Below are 21,870 nucleotides of genomic sequence, written 5' to 3' on the forward strand. Positions count from 1 at the left end.
CCTCTGACATAGCTCAAGTTAACTTGATATCAGAAAATAGATCAAAGACACTCCTACCAGGATTCACTAAAGCAAAACAGACTCAATCTTTGAAGACTACTGCAAGTGGTTTTGAAGCAAGAGTATTTACTGGAAAGGAAGCTAGAGATAAAACTGGATTGGGAAGTGCTGATGAAAGAAGAGTACACAACACTACCAATGATCCAACTTCCTTGAGTGAACCAGGTATTGGAGCAACTCCTGATAGATTGAATCAACTGGAATCTGTACAGATGGTTTACCATACCTACTTGAAAGAATACATCATGTTGTATTTCATGACAGATGGTAGGGTTTATCATATAAGACAAAATGCCATTCCATTGAAGTATTTTGAAGAATTAGAGCATGTACTTTTCTTACTTCAAGTGGATGACAGAATAACAGGGACTGCTGCAAACTACTTAAAAGAACAGATTCAGAGACAGAAAAGGCTTTATTCTGTTAAGTCTGACAGCATATATGTTCCAAAGTACAGAGATCACAATGGTGATATTGTTGATATGAAGCCTAATACTGCACAGATCAGAACATATCTTGGTATTAAGGGACTTGAATTCAATCTAGAGTCTGACAAAGCTTATGTCATAAGACTAGATCAGGAGTTGAGAAAAGCAAAGATCAATGATTTCAGAGCTGCAATCTTTCAAACTGGTGAAGATACTGCAGAGCTTAAAGATGTCAAAAGGAGAATGATTGATGAACTCAGATATGTTGAGAAATGTTTGTTGAAGAACTATCTCAGAACAAATCCTGACATCAGAGAGATCAGAAAATGATGAAGTGTTAGGGCGAAAACACGCGCTAATATTCACGCAAGTATACGCGTTCGCAAGTAGTATAAGATATAAATCAGATTCATTCCCACAGAGACTGGTTTAGGTTAAGTTCAATTAATGCACCTATGCAACAATGTAAGGTTATCGATCAATGCTAAGACAAATAACAAATTGGGTTTTTATTAAACTAAGAGATTATATTAAATAACATTAACTAAGAGAATTGAAGTTGAATTAATATATATGATAAACATGGGATTCTATCTTCATTAAATACTTCATTCAATAGCCTTATTGTTCTTAACCTTAGCATGTGATGGTGATGACACTAATCAGATAACACGAAACTGATAAACGCCAACTTTCGTTGCACGAATACCATTCTACCAGACATCCACAAAAGAGATAGAAGCTGAATAGGCACCAATTATATTGAGACCCTATATGTCTATAGAATTTGACAACATTACGGTTTAAGAACAAGTTATCTATCTTGATTACATAGGGCAAGTAAAACGGTTAGAGTTACCTACGAATCATGCATAACAAATACATGAACCTATGCTAGCATGGCAAGTTCTAAACCTCTATATTCACTGTCGCTTCAATAGAGATTAACACGCTATCTTATATGTTAGCTACGCACATAAGATGAATAAGCACAACCAATACTAGGATATCAATCAATCACCACACACCAAGATATCGAAACAATTAATTATTGAAATCCATAAGTAAATCCGCTAGAATCCCATGACAACGATTAGCCCATAATCGAACTCATCGTCACCATGGGTTCCAATGAAAGCATGGTATAAACAAGGTCTTAATAAACTAAATAATAATCAAAGTACGAATAAACGAGATCTAGGTTCAACAAGAACGAAAACGAGCATCCAAAGTTACAACTAATTCAAAGAATCACAAGTTGAAAACAAGATCTTCTTTTTCGGAGTTGTTCTGTGCTTCTAGGTCTTCTCCTTGGTATCCCAATCTTCCCTTCTTGCGCAAAACACAATCTTCTTCTTCTTAAATCCCCCTGTAAAAACGTCTCAAATCTACTTATATAATAGTCCCATAAAACTCAGATTACATAGAAGTTGGAAGCCAAACAGAAGTAGAAGTCTAAAATAATTCAGCAAAATTCCCGACCCTGCGCGGCCGCTCAGTATAGCTGCGCGGGCGCGCAGGTTGCTGCGCGGCCGCTCAGCATAGCTGCGCGGGCGCGCAGGCCTCCACTGGAAAAAATCCAAGTTTGCTCCGTTTCTTCGCCGTAATCTGCCCGTTCCTTTCCTCTCGTAATGGTGAACACATGCCAAGGCTTATTCTTGATGATTCCTCCCCCGAAATGCAACTAATACCCTGAAATACATGAACACTAGAAAAACGCATCAAATACACAAAATACTTGATTTCAAGACACCAATTTAAGCCATTTTAAGACGTTCTAAGTGGTATAAAATGCCACTTATCACACCCCCAAACTTAAATCGATGCTTGCCCTCAAGCGTCACAGACTCAAAAACAAATAAAAATATGAAGAATACAATCTATATGAAAATGCAGCGATCCCCCTTACTACAATTAATCAACCAAATTGCCACATCTCAACGAATGCAGTTAGACAACTAAAGATCAATAAACTCATGCAAACGGACATACAGCCAGAAACGTGGTGTGTGCAAATGCTTAACAGATATGCTTCGGAACTAGACCAATTACTATGACTGGACTATCCTCAAGGAAATCCTACGATTATACAAAGAATAAAAATTCCAGGCACAAAGTGATATACAGCACTACAAGAACTCTGGAGCATACTACGGAATCGTGCTTTTTATTTACAACTCAAATGCTTATTTGACCGTGCAATGAGTGAGGTCCACAAAAGACTTATATAATGATATCCATGTAACGAGCGTTAGGTTAGCGGATCCCAGACTCTAAAAGCCTTAGGTCGCTAGGCACAAAGTCCCCTAAGAACTTAATAACTCGAATACCAAAGAGCCCACTCTTGATCAATTATGCCAATTTTTTTTTTTGTTTTAAACTCTGAGCAAGTGCGTTTCGCTCCATCTTGCTCAACCCTAGACTACTCGCAACATACGCGAGCCGGCTACTAGCCATTTGACGCCTAGCCACAACTAGCAACAACTTCCATATTTTTTTCTCCAAAATTTTTCTTTTTCATGTCTTTATCACTAAGAACCTATAATCGAATTCTAAGCATAATAAGTAGATTGACCTTGAAAACAACCAAATCATAACACAATCTAGCCCTTTCGCATTCTCTAAGACTTAGTGGACTTACAATTGTTTCTAGCATGCATATCAACCTACACAACTTAATATCACTTTAATGCTATCACTACACTCACATCAATATCACAATTCAGTCGATAAATCATTGCAAAAGGGATCATGGTAAATGCATGAGCTACATGACATTCATAAAAAAAAACTATATGGCATAAATTATGCAACTATATGAACTAAACTATCATGAATATGCAACTAAATGACACACACACAATATTCCTTAACTACCACCCCCATACTTAAAATTTTCAATGTCCTCATTGAAGGCAATAATAAGGATTTCAGGCATACCTAATTAGCGGGAGATTCACCCTCGTCGGGTGGAGGATCAGGTGGCCAATCAACCTCGCCACCAGTGTCTCGAACAACAGTACCGAAAGCATGTGTCAAATCTGCAGCAAAATGACGGTGAATATCGTGCATGGCCTCCATACGCCTAGTTACTCGCCTGTACTGCTCATCACCAACACCAGTCCTATCAACTATCTGCTGCACATGAGAAGAACCCTCTATAGGCACTGGAGGATCCGTTCGGCTACCCTCTACATCATCAAAGATATATCCCAACCCCTTGTCAGGGGGTGCACCTAAGAATGAATAACTCAAGTGATTTGGCAGTGGGTTGAGCTCAAGTGTAGGAGCATCTTCAATAGACGACTCGAGACGATCCTGAGAAATTTTCAGCTCTGCTAACCCAAAAGAATCGAATGGCACATCCAACTTCCTCTTCCACAGAGGTGCATTCAAAACCTGAATTTGCTCTACTTTAAAGCACTCCTCTTTAGCTGTGGGTAATTTTATTTCCTTGAACACATTGAAAGTGACCTTTTGATCATGAACCTTCATCGTAAGCTCTCCTTTTTGCACATCGATCATAGTTCGGCCTGTAGCCAAGAATGGTCTTCCCAAGATAATGGGAATCTTCTTATCTTCCTCGAAATCAAGAATTACAAAGTCAGCAGGGAAGAAGAGTTTATCCACCTTGACCAAGACATCCTCCACTATACCTCGTGGATAAGCGATGGAACGGTCAGCTAGTTGCAATGACATGTATGTTGGTTTCGGCTCAGGCAGACCAAGCTTCTTGAAGATAGATAAGGGCATCAGATTGATGCTAGCTCCTAAATCACATAAACACTTGTCGAATGACAAGTTTCCGATGGTGCAAGGAATAGTGAAGCTTCCAGGATCTTTAAACTTCGGAGGCAACTTCTGTTGCAGCACAGCACTGCATTCCTCCGTTAGAGCAACGGTCTCTAAGTCATCGAGCTTCACTTTCCGAGAGACAATACCTTTCATAAACCTCGCATAGCTAGGCATCTGTTCAAGAGCTTCAGCGAAAGGTATGTTGATATGAAGTTTCTTGAACACCTCCAGAAACTTCTCAAACTGCTTATCCAGCTTTTTCTTCTGCAGCCTTTTAGGAAAAGGAGGTGGAGGATAGATCTGCTTCTCCCCTGTATTACCCTCAGGAGGAGTGTGTTCCACAGTAGTCTTCCTTGGTTCCACCTCTACTCCCTTCTGCACATCTTCTTCAGCCACAACTGCATTTTCTGAATCTTGAGATTTTTCAGGCTCTTCGTCTTGCTGAATTTGGGGGCTTGCGACCTTTCCAGACCTTAAGGTGATGGCGTTCACATGTTCTTCAACTTCCCTCTTTCCTGGATTGGCTTCTGTATCACTAGGAAGCGTTCCTGGTGGTCGATTCAATAAGGCATTAGCAATTTGCCCTATTTGGTTCTCCAGATTCTGGATAGAAACAGCCTGGCTTTGGCATATAAGAGCCTGGTTTTTGCACATAAGCCTCAACTCCTCCAATTCAGATTTTTCATTCGAAGATAGACCTGCATCATTAGTTTGTTGTTGAAGTTGGAGTTGTTGCTGAAAACCAAGAGAGTTGAACAGCTTATTTCCAAACGGCTGGAATGGCTGTTGCATCACATTCTGATTGTTGCTCCCGCTGAAGTTAGGATGATTCCAGTTGTCAGGATGATAAGTGTCTGGAACTGGTTGTTGCGATCTCTGAAAGTTGCTCACAAGCTGAGCTGAGTCGCTAGATATAGCGCATTGTTCTGTCGCAAGCGGACCTGCACACAGCTCACAAACACTAATTATCTGCTTAACACCATAGTTAGCCAGAGAATCGATCTTCATAGACAACGCCTTTAGTTGAGCAGTGATAGCCGTAGCTGTATCCACTTCAAGAACTCCTGCTACCTTGCCCTGTGGATATCTCTGGGTTGGATACTGATATTCATTAGCAGCCATCAGTTCAATTAGATCATAAGCTTCCTTATAGCTCTTTGCCCATAATGCTCCGCCTGATGCTGCATCGAGCATGGGTCTGGACTGTGCTCCCAACCCATTGTAAAAACAAGTGATGATCATCCAATCAGGAATTCCATGATGAGGACACTTCCTAAGCATCTCCTTGTAACGCTCCCAAGCTTCACTTAGCGATTCTCCCGTTTGCTGCGCAAATTGAGTAATAGCATTCCTGAGTGCAGCTGTCTTCGCCATAGGGAAGAATTTAGTAAGAAACGTCTGAGCAAGATCTTCCCAAGTAGTAATCGAACCAGCTGGTAGAGAGTGTAACCAGCTCTTAGCCTTGTCCTTCAGAGAGAATGGGAACAGTCTTAGCTTCACAGCATCTTCAGAAACACCGTTGAACTTGAAGGTGTCGCATATTTCAATGAAATCCCTAATGTGTGTATTGGGATCTTCCGTTGGAGAACCCCCAAACTGGACTGAAGTCTGTACCCATTGAATTATGCTAGGCTTGATCTCAAAGGTATTAGCTGTTATAGCTGGCCGGACAATACTAGATTGAATGTCATTGATCTTGGGTTGAGAAAAATCCATCAAGGCTTTCGTTCGTGCTGCTGGATCTCCCATTGTAATGAGTACCTGAAACACAAACAAATAAACTGTGAAAGTAAAAGAATCCGAGTTAGTGAACTTTAACGACCACTGATGACAAGCACATAAACTAAAAATTAACACCGAGTCCCCGGCAGCGGCGCCAAAAACTTGTTAGGGCGAAAACACGCGCTAATATTCACGCAAGTATACGCGTTCGCAAGTAGTATAAGATATAAATCAGATTCGTTCCCACAGAGACTGGTTTAGGTTAAGTTCAATTTATGCACCTATGCAACAATGTAAGGTTATCGATCAATGCTAAGACAAATAACAAATTGGGTTTTTATTAAACTAAGAGATTATATTAAATAACATTAACTAAGAGAATTGAAGTTGAATTAATATATATGATAAACATGGGATTCTATCTTCATTAAATACTTCATTCAATAGCCTTATTATTCTTAACCTTAGCATGTGATGGTGATGACACTAATCAGATAACATGAAACTGATAAACGCCAACTTTCGTTGCACGAATACCATTCTACCAGACATCCACAAAAGAGATAGAAGCTGAATAGGCACCAATTATATTGAGACCCTATATGTCTATAGAATTTGACAACATTACGGTTTAAGAACAAGTTATCTATCTTGATTACATAGGGCAAGTAAAACGGTTAGAGTTACCTACGAATCATGCATAACAAATACATGAACCTATGCTAGCATGGCAAGTTCTAAACCTCTATATTCACTGTCGCTTCAATAGAGATTAACACGCTATCTTATATGTTAGCTACGCACATAAGATGAATAAGCACAACCAATACTAGGATATCAATCAATCACCACACACCAAGATATCGAAACAATTAATTATTGAAATCCATAAGTAAATCCGCTAGAATCCCATGACAACGATTAGCCCATAATCGAACTCATCGTCACCATGGGTTCCAATGAAAGCATGGTATAAACAAGGTCTTAATAAACTAAATAATAATCAAAGTACGAATAAACGAGATCTAGGTTCAACAAGAACGAAAACGAGCATCCAAAGTTACAACTAATTCAAAGAATCACAAGTTGAAAACAAGATCTTCTTTTTCGGAGTTGTTCTGTGCTTCTAGGTCTTCTCCTTGGTATCCCAATCTTCCCTTCTTACGCAAAACACAATCTTCTTCTTCTTAAATCCCCCTGTGAAAACATCTCAAATCTACTTATATAATAGTCCCATAAAACTCAGATTACATAGAAGTTGGAAGCCAAACAGAAGTAGAAGTCTAAAATAATTCAGCAAAATTCCCGACCCTGCGCGGCCGCTCAGCATAGCTGCGCGGGCGCGCAGGTTGCTGCGCGGCCGCTCGGCATAGCTGCGCGGGCGCGCAGGACTCCACTGGAAAAAATCCAAGTTTGCTCCGTTTCTTTGCCGTAATCTGCCCGTTCCTTTCCTCTCGCAATGGTGAACACATGCCAAGGCTTATTCTTGATGATTCCTCCCCCGAAATGCAACTAATACCCTGAAATACATGAACACTAGAAAAACGCATCAAATACACAAAATACTTGATTTCAAGACACCAATTTAAGCCATTTTAAGACGTTCTAAGTGGTATAAAATGCCACTTATCATGAAGCCAAGTCGAAGATCTACAACTGCTTAAATTCTGATATTTATACAGACTGAAGTTGTTATCAGAAGTTGAAATTGGTAAAAGCTTTAAGGACTGTAAGTTGTAGTTATCTAGTCTAATTCTCATGCATTTGTACTTAATGTTTTTGACATCATCAAATATCTGTTAAACTTGTATATTATGTTAATTTACAAGTTGGGGGAGATTGTTAGATATATTTGATAATGTCATGGCTAATATGTTTTATGTTTAGCTTTCAGATCTTACTTGAACAGGATAAATCAGTACTTAACTGTTGATCAGTACTTATACTGGAAGTCAAGACTTAAGGATATCAGTACTTATGTTATCAGGAGATAATCATCAGAAGATAGATATCAGAACTTAAGTGCTGAAGGACGATCAGATAAGGACAGTAGCTGATTAAAGGAAAGAAGATCAGGATAAACATAAGAAGAGATATGCATGAAGAAGGAATTCTGTAAAGAATGGAATACTTGGAAGAAAAGATATCTGATTGATATATTTTAGGAAGCAGAATTATATTTCATATCAATTAGCGATTATCTTGTAACTGTGTAGTATATAAACACAGACATAGGGTTTACACTATAAGTGTTATCATTATTAGAGAAGATTATTCATTGTAACCCTAGCAGCTCTCGTGATATTTGTTCATCACTGAGAGGTAACAGTTCCATACTGTAACAGAGTTTATTGTTTCAATAAAGTTTGTTTTCTGTTACTTAAGTTCTTAAAGTTCGATTTGAGTGTACTATACACTGTATTCACCCCCTCTACAGTGTGTGTGTGTGACCTAACATTGGATTTTTTCAATTCTTTAAAACCCATTCCACCAGCTCCCTTTGGCTTGCACATCTTGTCCAAGGATTTCCACCTGATTCCTCTATTGTCTTGCCCATACCCCCACCATAATCCATTAAGTAGGACTTCAATGCTTTCATAAATTTCATTTGGAATTAACAGCAAGTTCATCCAGAAATTTGGTACACATTGTGCAGCTGTCTTGAGAAGCGTACATTTACCAGCCTTTGAGAGTGTCCTATTACTCCAATTCTGAAGCTTATGCTTTATTTTATCTGGTAAGAACTGAAATACTGCCACCTTTTTTTCCCCACATGCATTGGCATGCCCAGGTATTTACCTGGTTCACATACTTCTTTCACTTGAAGCGTCTGACATATTCCACTTCGTTCCTGAGCCTTTGTGTTTGGACTAAAGCTGATACATGATTTGTTAAAATTAATCGCTTGTCCAGATAGAGTTTCGTACCGTTTCAACACTGCTTTCACAGTTCTTACTTCCACCTCATCTGCCTTGAAGAACATGTAGCAGTCGTCTGCAAATAGTAGGTGCGAAATGCTAGGTGCACCTCTTGCAATTGACACCCCATGGATTAAACCAACCTCTTCATGTCTGCGAATGATAGAACTCAGTCCTTCTGCACAGAGTATGTATATATATGGAGATATAGGGTCTCCCTGTCGTATACCCCGCTGTGGTCGGACGTCACCAAAAATACGCCCATTATTCACAAAAGTATATGTTACAGACTGAATACATGTCATCAAGCGCTGAATCCAGGTATAATGGAATCCAAATTTGTTGAGCATGCCCTCCACATACTTCCATTCAAGCCTGTCGTAGGCCTTGGAAATGTCCAGTTTAAGGCCTACGATTCCATGTTTCCCTTGTGTACGACGTTTGATACAGTGGTTGATCTGTTAACAACCGTCCTTCGATAAAAGCGCTTTGCTTATCAGAAATTAAGGTCTGGAGGCATGGTTTAAGTCTGTTAGCAAGCACCTTCGATACTATTCTGACTAACACATTACATAACGAGATCGGCCTGAACTCCGTCATTTGTTGGGGTTTCTTTATTTTTGGAATCAAGCACACCAACGTTCGATTTATATTTATTGGCATTTCCCCTGTAGTGAAGAATTTTATACAGAGCTCCGTCACATCATTACCAACTATGTTCCAAAACACTTGAAAAACCCCTGGGTTTAAACCGTCTATCCCTGGAGACTTACTTGGGTGCATGGAAAAAACTGCTTTCTTCACCTCCTCATGAGTCACACACTGCATCAGTTCTTCATTTTGTTCAGTTGTTACTTGGTTAACTATCTCCCTTGGTGTTAAGATTTCCTCCACCTCCAGTGTAGATGTGAACAAGTTGTCAAAGTATTCAACAACAATGTCTTGAATCTGTACTTCCTCTTCCTTCCAATTCCCATACTTGTCTTTAAGTCTGCTGATACAATTATTTTCCCGCCTTGTAGATGCATAAGTATGGAAGAAACGAGTGTTTTGATCCCCATTTTGCATCCAGAATTGTTTAGCTCTCTGTGCCCAGTAGATTTCTTGTTTTTCCAGTAGGTTTAAATAAGCCCATCTAACCTCATTATACTGCCTGATGTCGTACATGTCACGTCTTGATCTTAGACTTTTTAACCTCTGTCTGTAATCCTTTAGTTTAACCTTGAAGTCCTTTACCGTACCCCCGTCCCATTCTTCCAAACGAAGACAGCAATACTGCAATTTATCCATAATACTACACCCCATTCTCTCTTCCCAGCACTTTTGAATAATATGCAAGCAGTCTTTCTCTCTCAGCCACATGTCTTCAAATCGAAACCTGTGAGGTTTAGGCACATACATCTTTCTATTTAGCTGCAGATTTAATGGTAAATGGTCAAACGTTGAGACATCGAGTACATTCACCTCTGCTAGAGGAAACATATCCTTCCATTGTCTGTTTGCTAGTCCACGGTCAAGTCTCTCTTGAATCCATTCCTCATTACCTCGCGACCTTTCCCAGGTAAACATATTTCCTTGGAAGCCAAGATCCATGAGCTGACAGTCATTTACAGCATCCGTAAAGCCTTGAAGTAGTCTTCGAGGGTGCATAACACGCCCTTGTTTCTCTTCTGCTGCCATAAGATCATTAAAATCACCTATAATACACCATGGCAAATTTGATCTCCTGTGTAATTCCCGTGGCATACTCCATGATTCTGCTCGCCTATCTCTCTCTGGACACCCATAATATCCCGTATACCTTCATCTGCCTATCTGGTCTATATTAACTTCAAAATCAATGTAGTTTAGGCAGCTATCTTTAATTATAATATCACATTCATGCTTCCACAGAAGAGCCAAACCACCTCCTTTTCCTTGAGCATCAATACTATGACATCCCGCAAAACCGAGTCTTTTACATACCTTTACCACCGAGTTTTTGTTTACTTTAGTTTCGGACAAAAAAACAAAATTGGGCCTTATTCGTGTGATCACATCACACAAGAAACGAATTGCACGTGAGTTGGCCAGCCCACGGCAATTCCACGCTAAAATACTCATTGATTTAGGTGGGCCTGCATCACAGGACCCACCTCTTTCAAGTTTTTTGACCCGTTAGGTTGATCAAGCCCAATTAGTATCTCAAAATTTTCAAGGCCCATGCCAGACTTTTCCTCCACACGTTTCCTTTTAGGATCCAGTATAGTCATACTTTTTTCAAATTTGCCTCCAGCCGCGTCATCCGCTAATTGATTTGCTTTCTTATTGCTATCCCAACTGCTTTCCTGATTTCTTGCTATCACTTTAATACCTCCATCATCCCCATGATTTTTTTTCGGAGATAGTCCCGTCAACCTCCATGAATCGTGCATCCATCGTAGCCATCACTGTACCGCCTTGCATGGTGGTTTCTTTATTCCTAGATGATGCACCTTCATCCCAAGCACTACCCTTCACACCTCCATTCCACAGCCATTTTGCACATTCTTCATATTTTTTGGTGGTGCCCTCAGCCATCCTCCATAAGCACGGATTATTTCATTTTCCGGATTTACATATACAATAGCACAATCCCTCTCTTGGTGTCCAAGTAAGCCACACACAAAACAGAATTGGCTTAGTCGCTCGTACTTAAAATTTATCCAACTCCATTCGCCGCCATCTATTTTAATTTTCATTCTCCGTTTAATGGGTTTGTTGACGTCCACTGTGACTCGAATTATGTTGTGACCATCAAAGTTACACTATCATGCAAATAACTAAAATTAGCATTTTATAACTCATTGTCTGGCTGTCCGACACTGATCATTAAAGACCATACCAACCATTCAACCAATATATTTCCCCAAGTGTCAAAAACCAAGATATTGTCTCTAACAAAAGATTAAATGCAATTCTCTCTCTTCATTTGTATGTTTTGTCATCTTTTTCTGTCTCTCCTTGTCTAATGTACAAAAACTAAATTATGTGAAAATTTTATACAGTGACGAGAAAGAAAAAAAAAATGAAGTTTCTAGTTGTTTGAGAAATTTCAAATCTTCAGTTTTGAGTCGCATGCATTTTAATTATATATTACGTTTGGTTTAATCTGGGAAGATAGGTTAAGAAAAAATGGAATATTGTCGGAAAAAAATGAGATAAATGAATAAAATGGTGGAATTAATCAATATTTAATATATTAACTTAATATAGTGGAGAAAAATAATAAATGTAAGAGAAAGTTAAGATGGTGTTAAAAAGGATGAAAATATTGTTATAATTTAATATCAAAAAGTGGTATGTGATATAAAACAGAATTTATGATCTAATGGCAGATGCAAAATAGCACCAAATATATCCAAATAAATCTTTATTTCAAACTAGTTTTATAACCTGTGCAATGCACGGATTTTCATTAATATTTTTATATTATTTAAAATTATAATAAATTTCTTTTTGGATCATTACCTTATTAGTATATTTATAAATAATAATAAAAATATTTGTTGTTAGCAGGATTCAAACCTGAATCTTAGGTAGTGTATAAATCATGGAGAAAAGTAATAGATGTAAGAGAAAGTTAAGATGGTGTTAAAAAGGATGAAAATATTATTATAATTTAATATCAAAAAGTGGTCTGTGATATAAAACAGAATTTATAATCTAATGGCAGATACAAAATAACACCAAATATATCCAAATAAATTTTTATTTCAAACTAGTTTTATAACCTGTGCAATGCACGGATTTTCATTAATATTTTTATATTATTTAAAATTATAATAAATTTCTTTTTGGATCATTACCTTATTAGTATATTTATAAATAATAATAAAAATATTTGTTGTTAGAAGGATTCAAACCTGAATCTTAGGTAGTGTATAAATCATCATATAAATATTTGAATCTTAGGTAGTGTATAAATCATCATATAAATATTTGTTGATTTGTTGTTGGTGAGGTTCGAACCTGAGAGTTTTAATATTTTATAAATAATAATATAAATATTTATTGTTGGCGGGTTTGAACCGGGGTGCTTGAGTAGTGTATATTCTTTTAGTATTTGTATATAACGGTTTTGATCACTTGATTACAGAGATTGACGGTTATAAAAGGAGATAATCAAACTAACCAAAAAAAGTATACCAAATTATAGCTCATTCCCGTAATTATAGTATAGTAAGTAAATATAATTAGTATACAACTATACTTGTCACCATTACTTTATTAATGCATTTTGCCACTTGCATTTTTCTATTTAAGCACGAAATATAGCATCCGAAGTTGATTTTTTTTATATGTATGTTATATTATAGTAACTAGTTTAAAACCCGTGTGATGCACGGACTGCACATATTTTTTTTAATATTACATAATTTTAAAAAAAATACTTGAATTGAATTCTTAATTTTTAATATTATATAAGTAAACGTATATGTTTATACTTTTTAGAATATTTAAACTTATTTAAAGTGATAACATTGGTAAGGTGGAAATATTATTATATTTAAATTATTATTTTAATGAGGGTTAAAAATATAATGTCTCAATTATGTTGGTATCTTAAAAAATTATTATTTTAGTATGGTGATTACTTAATCGATTAACTATAACTCTATAAAAGATATTTGAAAAAGGCAATTTTATTGATTGAACGATATAATTTTATTGATAATTCTAAGTATTTTTTTAAAAAATTATGTTTTAAATAAAATTTGATATTTTATTTCACATGGATAGGATACGAATTATACCAAGTCTAATATTAATTTGATTTATCTCGGATCAATAATTTACATTATTTTATTTTATCCCGATACTCAATACACCGATCAAATCAAACTAATTATTTTTAGTTTAATTTTATTTTTTAAAATTCCGGATCAATAAGATAATTTTGTTTTACACTGAATAATTAGTATATATGTTTTTTTTTGTTAGTCGAATTGTATTTTTATTTTAGTTATGTGTTAGACTGAATCAATTGTATAATGTATTTTTTTATCCCGGATAAATAAAATAAGTATTATTATTTTATCTTAACCTGAGTTACATTATATATCAATCAAATTTTAAGAATTATATTTAGTTTGTTTAATTTAAATTGGTAGAAGAAGTTGAATTTAAATATAAATTATAGTGATATAGAGTTCAATATAAAATAGAATTGAAATTGGTAAAGTAATAGAGGAAGTTGACTTCAGTATCAATTATAATTAGAATTGAATGACCCAGTAATTAGAATTAGAACAATTAAGTAAGGGTAATTAAGTAATTTCAGCAAGTATCGACCGACCGACTACCAACCTTTTAATGTTTCGTCTATTATAATATAGTATAGATAGCACCCACTTTAACATCATCATTGGACTTGCTCTAACTGAGTGATTACAAAAATTTTACTTTTTTGGTAAAATTTTGAAATGTATAAAATTAAATAAGACATCCCAAAAAGGAAAGTGTATAAAAATGAATGAGACATAGGACATATTGGATGGACTTAATAAATAATAGTTATTTCCGTCTTCTCTTTTTTATAGGTATCTATCTATATTATTATATTAAAGATGAAACAATTAAATTTTGGTTGGTAGTCGGTTTGGTTACCATAATTATAGAAATACTTAAAATAAAACACTCTCATAAATATATAAGTATTCACAGTAGAGTTATATATATATATATACAAATAGAATTAAAAATATTTCTAATTTAGTCAATCCGGGCTAATTAAATTATATTATCGATCCAATATTAAATAAAAAATAAAAGTAAACTACATATAGTTAGTTGGTTGGATTTGCAGACTCGGGCTAAAAATAAATAATAAAAACTATTGATCCCGCTAAAAATATTATTATTATTATTGGATCGGGCTAAAATAATATAAAAATTTGAAAGGAAATTCGTTTGGCCGATATAATGTCCACGATAAAACAAAATAATATATTAATCGTTCGGTTAAAAAAAATATTCGCCCGGGTTAAAATAAAATTAAACAAAAAATTAAATATAATTAGCTGAATTTGGTTGATACAACGGACATGATGTTAAAACAAAGAATTGTTGACTCGTGTTAAAACAAAAAAATATATTATTTAACCAGACTAACACAAAATAAATCTTGGAAAGTTAATTCGTTGGTCAATATAATGTCATGAGACAAAAAAAAATAAATTATGTTATTTATTTATTTGAAATAAAATAATATTCATCCATGGCTAAAATAAAATTAAAAACAAAAAATGTAACTAGGGGTCTGTTTGATATAATGAGTCTAGGGTTAAAACAAAATAATGTATATTATTAATCTATGCTAAAACCAAAACTAAATTCGAACTAAAAATAATTCTTATAATATTGATCGGGTTAAAATAAAATAAAATTTTAACTAATTAGCTGGCATATATAAGTGTATAATTGTTGGTTTAGAAGAGTGGGATAAGTATCTCACCCAAATAACCGAAATATTAAAAGTTTAATAGTAGATTTGTGGGTATAGTGTTTGTGTTTATATAATTACACATTTTTTTCAATGTTAATAATATTCATACTACTTTAATAAAACGAAAATAGAGATTCTTTAGTCAGTGGTGAAACTAAAATAAATCATTATATATTAATTATCCGAACTAAAGAAATTATACAATTGATTCATGTTAAATCAAAATTAAAATAAGAAAATAACTAAATCAGTTAAAATAGAATAATAAGTATTTTTGTTGGAGTTAACATAATTTTTTTACCATTAATACATATTTTTTTACCATTTATTTGGACTTAAACAATTTAAACTAAAATAAATATAAATAGAGTTAATGGATTTGATCGATATAAAGAATTAAAGATAATTCATATATTATTGATCTTAGTTAAAATTTATGTTTTAATTAAAACATAATTATTTTTTGTAAACACACATATAAATATTAATAAAATTATTCTTTTAAATCATTTTTAAAAAAACTAAAATCTCAATATATTTATAATTGTTATCAAATCATATATTTAAAAACTTTAAATAAATACATTTTATATGTTAAAATTTTCATTTCAGATTAAATTTAAAAAATTATATAATATTAAAAATAATCCATGTATGGCCCCCAACCCCATATTAATTATATAATGGGTATTTGTAAACTCCAATATTTGAACTCTTAAACTCTTAAATATCATATACTCCGTATATACAATGGTGTATTACCCTTATTTTTCATAAAATATATCTTAAATACTTCGAAACCATTGACTATGAAGCCAAGCACGACTTAAATTATAGTGGAAGATTGAATTTCCCAAATTTATATTGCAAGAACATTGAGTATCACTGGTAAAAAAAACTCTTATTTTCTTAACATCCACAGAAATGGATTTCCTCTATGTAATCTTCACAATTTTAGCAACTGTACTACTGCTGCTTCTCGGATGCTTCTTAGCTCTACTAGGCAAAATTTTCACCGGAAAATCAATAAGAAATCCGAAATACCCTCCCGTGTCTGGCACAGTTCTTAGCCTACTGATCAACTTTAACAGAATATATGAGTACTTGACAGAAGTTGCTGAAAAACACCAAACTTTCCGGCTTCTTGCACAAGATCAAAGTGAAATATACACAACTGATGCTCGAAATATTGAACACATACTTAAGTCAAGCTTTGATAAGTATTCTAAAGGTCAGTACTTACAGGGAATAGCAAATGATTTGTTTGGACACGGTATCTTTGTTGTTGATGGTGTTAACTGGAAGCAACAGAGGAAGCTTGCTAGTTATGAGTTCTCAACGCGGATGCTGAGAGACTTTAGCTGCGATATATTCAGAAAAAATGCAGTGAAATTGATCACAACTGTTTCTGAGTCATCCATGGTGAACGATGCCATCGATATGCAAGTAAGCACTCTGATACTAATTTTTACAGAAAAATTTAAGGGATATATTTCTATGCAAGTATGAAGTTTGGAATCTGACTTATTTTTGAAAGTAAGTTTCAGGCCTTTTCATCTAAAAATCGAGACCTTTAAACTATGGCTTTTTAACTTTTAATTTGCAGGACTTGCTAATGAAATACTCCTTAGATTCAATATTCAAAGTTGGGTTTGGAGCAGATCTAAATTGCATGGAAGGATCAAACGGAGTTGGATCCACTTTTATCAAGGCGTTTGATGATACTACTTCACTGATATATTGGCGCTATATAGATCCAACTTGGAAGGTGCAGAGGCTTCTTAACATTGGATTTGAAGCTTCCCTTGCGAAAAACATCAAATATGTCCACAGATTTGTGCAAGAAGTAATCAGTAAAAAGAGGGAACAGATGGAAATGCAACAAAATGTAAGGGATTGCTAACCATATACAGATTCTGTGCAGGGACTTGTTATTTTTCCTATCTAAATTATTAATATAGTTATGATCTGATGTTTGTTAGAATCAAAAGGAGGATATACTTTCAAGGTTTCTGATTGAGAGTAAGAAAGATCCAGAGAAAATGAATGATCAATATCTGCGGGATTTAATTCTGAATTTTATACTTGCGGGGAAAGATACTACAGCAAATACTCTTTCATGGTTCTTTTATATGCTCTGCAAGAATCCACAGGTACAAGAAAGGATTGTACAAGAAATCAAAGCGACTATTCAGGGGAACAGCATTGATGAGTTTGTGGAAAATACAACAGATGAAGCACTTGAGAAGATGCATTACCTTCATGCTGCATTGTCTGAGACATTGAGGTTATATCCTGCAGTCCCAGTTGTAAGTTCTCCTTCAGCAGGAAATGAAGTTTTTAATTGTGCTTAGTGGCAGGAATATAGTTCAACACTACAATGCTATAGCTCTTATTTCAACAATGTTACGTGTTTCATTTTTCTGCAAGGATGGAAGGTGTGCAGAAGCTGATGACATTCTTCCAGATGGCTACAGAGTTAAAAAGGGAGACAACGTATACTATATAGCTTATGCAATGGGCAGGATGACCAACATCTGGGGAGATGATGCCAAGGACTTTAAGCCGGATAGATGGCTCAACAATGGGTTTTTCCAACCTGAATCACCATTCAAATTCATCGCGTTTCATGTACAAAGCACCTTTTAGTTTTTTCTAGTATCATTCATTAGTTATTGCGAAATCACAAGACCAAATCTGACATCTTCTTCTGCTGATCTGTAGGCTGGACCAAGAATTTGTCTTGGGAAAGATTTTGCTTATCGGCAAATGAAGATAGTATCAATTGGGCTTCTCCGCTATTTCAGGTTCAAACTAGCTGATGAGAAAAGAGCTGTGACGTACATACCAACATTTACACTACATGTCAATGGTGGTTTACATCTTCTAGCAATTTCAAGGCCAGATTAAATTAATTTCTAGATGCAACTTGCAAGAGATATTGCTTCCTGGAAACATTACATTACAGGTTCAATCAAGTACTATTTATGACAAGGATAAGGTTCTCTTTGATGCATGATGAGGGCTTCAACGTATTTCTTGTAGAAGTTCACATTATTATAAATTACCATTTGCGCACTATACTATACTTCATAAATTCTATAAATAATGTGAGACCTACTTAAAAAACCATGATTGCAATAAAAATAGATAGATTCTTAATTGGTATCTATTAGTGTAGTTGAAGACTTTTAGTTCAGCCTCATATCTACTGATCATTCTTTTATTATCTTTACTAACAGCACACAATCCATAATCTCAATAAGATGTATAAAATGCCAAGTATTCTTTACATTTCTATTATCCTGGGAAAGCCCAATTTCCACCAATAAATGGGAGAACTTTTTAAATTTTGATCAACTACAACTAAAAAGCATTGACATTACACCTGAAAAATCTGTCAAAAGTTTTAAGTAACACAAAGCTTATACTACAAATAGGAAACGTAACAAATTCGAAGCTGTCCCCAAAAGTGTCTTTAATACCCGTGCAACGAAAGGAGGTACAGTGATTTTCTTCATTGCTCATTTTTTATTTATGTCAAGCTTCATTTTATATTGTTGGAAGCACAACAAACTGTCTGTGCAGACACTATTACACAGATGCGATGCCCAAACGATAATACGCAGCTACATTGATGTGACTTCAGGTGTAGGGAGATGTATCCCCGGCCTTGATGACCATCCTCTCCGGTTCCTGTAGCCATCAACTGCCTCCAGGCGAAGCCTCTCCTTAAAAGCATCTTGGGGCGACTTCTTTCCCTTCATGTTGCAAAACATCACATTTAGTTTTGAGCATCATGGAAACAAATATTAGCTGTCAGCTTGGGTGGTAATTTCCATTACCCTGCTGGGCAGTACAAGGTGCACAACTCTTCTAAGTAGATAGGTTTCTTCTGTATAACAAAAATAAGCAATCAGGGTAATATTCAAAACTTTAGTCTACCTTTGGAATGGTGACCAACTTTGGTGGAGCTTTGACCACTTCTCCGAATTTTATTTCTTCACGCCCAGGGAAGTCCAGGTTCTCACTGGCCTTCAGTTTTTTGCGCTTATTTTTCATCTCTTCCAAGCGCCTGAACATCATCCAAATCTGATTAATATATATTATTATTTACAAGCAGGCCCAACTAGACATTTTATTTATGATTTCCACCTCTTTCATTTATTTACTAAGAAAATCATATTTAAGATCTCACAAGAAGACAATGTTGTGAAAGACATCAAACAAATTTTTAGTGCACACTGCATACAGAGAAAGAAGCATGATAATAAGAAGGAAAAAATGAAACTAAAAGTAGAGGTGATTCTGAGTGGCCTCTTTACCCAAATGCTTACAAGGATTTTCTTAATCTAAATTATCGCTTTGATGTGTCATTTTGTGTGTTCATATGCATCATTAAAATATATAATAGAGAGAGTATATATTCTCTCAAAAAATGAAACTGATATTTGATAAGGATGGCTCACTCTAGTCTACAAGAAAGCCACTGGCTGAAGAACCTTACAATCATAAAAGTGAAGAAGGACGAGAAAACTGGTGACACTACCTTAACAGGTAGGCTCACGGTATTCATTTAACATAAAGACAAATTATTGCCATTTACATCAGGTAACATGGCTTACTTCTCCTTTTCTTTTAAAATGAGGAATGAAAAGAGTAAAATATTTTACTTCTTTTGGTTTAGAATGAATAGATGAAAGCAGAAACCCTTTTAACTTGATGCAGAGCATGGATTTAACGATATTACTTTGTATTTATTTTATGTCATTATTTTGGACTAAAGATAATTGTGACTTATTAGATCTTATTTATATTTATTTAAAGATTATTCTGGATAATAATTTACTCAAATCTATCTTTTCCTTGTTTTCCTTCTCGTCCTGCATCACAACTGCCAAGAATCGTAAACCTTGTGTGCACAATAACTAGTAAATAAGAAAAATGGGCATGCTCCTCAAGACCTCATCTCACAACGAGAAACTGCAAAAGGGGGAATCCTTCCACAAGGCCAAAAAAATATATGCATGTTCCGTTCCCATATAAAACTGTGAAATACCAGAAGTGTTTAATTGGTGGTTTAAATCACTAATATGATTTCCTTAAACCAGTGCCCATATGGAACTGTGAAATACCAGAAGTGTTTAATTGGTGGTTTAAATCACTAATATGATTTCCTTAAACTAGACCAAATGCAAATGCGAAGACTTCGAAACCTATGCACTAAACAAAAAATCTGAATATATAGTCAATTTATCAAGCACAGTGTCTCATTAGTAGTAGCTTTAGGATTAGGTATTGAGGATTCAAGAATCTTATATGGTCATATCTCATGTCCGATACCTGGCACCTTAAGTTATGTGTTAAGTCTGTCAAACACATCCCAACTGATGACAAGTTGGAATATGAACACAAGGTAAACAAATGTATTAATGTCTTCTTCCCCGTAACACATACTCTAGTACCTGAACTTTTGGGACCTCCTATAACTGTAATCCCTTTTCTATTGGTATTTGATTTATAATCAACAGTCCCTATGATTGACAAATGACAGTCTCGTGACAAACAAGACATGTAATAAACGGTAAAGTTCCTTTTACACTGGAGTACTGCCACACATATAGCTAAAAATTTAAGTTTTTTTGTCATTCTTATATTCGATTATGTACTAGATTGAAGCTATAACTTTATATATCACGGCTATCCTCTTGCAGTAAAATGATGAATATGCAAAACACATATCCCAAGAGGCACGTAACATAATTAAGTCGGGAGTTTAAGAGAATTACTTTTTCTTGCGCTCTTTTCTCTTGGTACTGATACCAGCTAATGCCTCCATCTCAAAGCGAAGATCTTTGGCACCCTTCCTCTTCCTCTTCTTCTTTTTCTTTTCATTCACACTTTCCAAAATACCAACCTCGTCAATCACATCATTACCAGTGGCTTCCAAGCCTTTAAATACATCTTGATGAGGGTCCTGCTCCTGCACCTCTCCTTCTACAGCAGCCGCAGGCTCTAAATTAATTAACATCACAAAACAAACAATCCAAATTAAAAAAACAACAAAGCATCCCCAAACACCTAAAAATCCAATCTTTATAATCAAGGACTAGAAATATAACAAACCACGATTATTTTTTTAAAAAAAAACACACAAGACCCAAAAGAAGCTTGATATAAATAAACAAAAGAAACCCAGATGAGTTATAAGCAAAAATAAAGGCAACATACTTGGTAGAGGGGGTGGTTGAGAAGGACGGGTGAAATTGAGAATGTGACGAAGTTTAGAAGGAAGAGCATCCAGAGAAGATGAAACAGGTGGAGGAGGAAGACGACGATTCTTCTCGCCATGAGCTGCTTTGTAATTCTTTTCTCTTCTTTTCCTTCCTTTTCCTCCCATCCTCCTCCTCTCCCTCTCTCTGTTTAGTGTTTATGATAAACCCTAATTTGTAACCCTCGGCTATGACAAGAAAAATGGCCC

The 21,870-nt window shown here is 35.2% G+C and overlaps 2 protein-coding genes and 1 non-coding gene across 4 annotated transcripts; 2 read left to right on the forward strand and 1 right to left on the reverse strand.

Annotated features, from left to right (window-relative positions):
• The first annotated feature begins 5,535 nt into the window (after nucleotides 1-5,535).
• Nucleotides 5,536-5,642, forward strand: LOC141669895 (small nucleolar RNA R71). Its single transcript, XR_012554141.1, has one exon. It is a non-coding gene; the product is annotated as a small nucleolar RNA R71 (small nucleolar RNA).
• A 10,581-nt stretch (nucleotides 5,643-16,223) lies between these two features.
• LOC141664145 (cytochrome P450 704C1-like) lies at nucleotides 16,224-18,551 on the forward strand. Its single transcript, XM_074470038.1, has 5 exons — nucleotides 16,224-16,835; nucleotides 16,996-17,277; nucleotides 17,372-17,698; nucleotides 17,820-18,020; nucleotides 18,114-18,551. The coding sequence occupies exons 1-5, from the start codon at nucleotides 16,314-16,316 to the stop codon at nucleotides 18,297-18,299; spliced, it is 1,518 nt and encodes a 505-aa protein (XP_074326139.1). The 5' UTR covers nucleotides 16,224-16,313; the 3' UTR covers nucleotides 18,300-18,551.
• Nucleotides 18,552-18,642: 91 nt separating this feature from the next.
• On the reverse strand, nucleotides 18,643-21,870 carry LOC141664146 (uncharacterized). 2 transcript variants are annotated; one of them, XM_074470041.1, is made up of 4 exons: nucleotides 21,621-21,870; nucleotides 21,179-21,386; nucleotides 19,335-19,464; nucleotides 18,643-19,150 (listed from the first exon to the last, which is right to left on the reverse strand). In XM_074470041.1, the coding sequence occupies exons 1-4, from the start codon at nucleotides 21,787-21,789 to the stop codon at nucleotides 19,019-19,021; spliced, it is 639 nt and encodes a 212-aa protein (XP_074326142.1). In that variant the 5' UTR covers nucleotides 21,790-21,870; the 3' UTR covers nucleotides 18,643-19,018. The 2 variants fall into 2 exon arrangements, with proteins under 2 accessions (XP_074326142.1, XP_074326140.1); XM_074470039.1 differs by having other exon boundaries at nucleotides 21,179-21,404; nucleotides 21,621-21,868.

Source organism: Apium graveolens, chromosome 6 (genome assembly GCF_009905375.1).
Source record: "Apium graveolens cultivar Ventura chromosome 6, ASM990537v1, whole genome shotgun sequence".
NCBI classification, from domain to species: Eukaryota; Viridiplantae; Streptophyta; class Magnoliopsida; order Apiales; family Apiaceae; genus Apium; species Apium graveolens.

Coding starts and splice junctions, on each gene's coding strand:
- LOC141664146 (XM_074470039.1), bottom strand. CDS start 21,789: ATGGGAGGAAAAGGAAGGAAAAGAAGAGAAAAGAATTACAAAGCAGCT. Junction 19,465..21,178: donor AGAAAAGAGCGCAAGAAAAA/GTAATTCTCTTA, acceptor GATGATGTTCAG/GCGCTTGGAAGAGATGAAAA. Junction 19,151..19,334: donor AGTTGGTCACCATTCCAAAG/GTAGACTAAAGT, acceptor TGCAACATGAAG/GGAAAGAAGTCGCCCCAAGA.
- LOC141664145 (XM_074470038.1), top strand. CDS start 16,314: ATGGATTTCCTCTATGTAATCTTCACAATTTTAGCAACTGTACTACTG. Junction 17,278..17,371: donor AGATGGAAATGCAACAAAAT/GTAAGGGATTGC, acceptor GATGTTTGTTAG/AATCAAAAGGAGGATATACT. Junction 17,699..17,819: donor TATATCCTGCAGTCCCAGTT/GTAAGTTCTCCT, acceptor TTTTTCTGCAAG/GATGGAAGGTGTGCAGAAGC.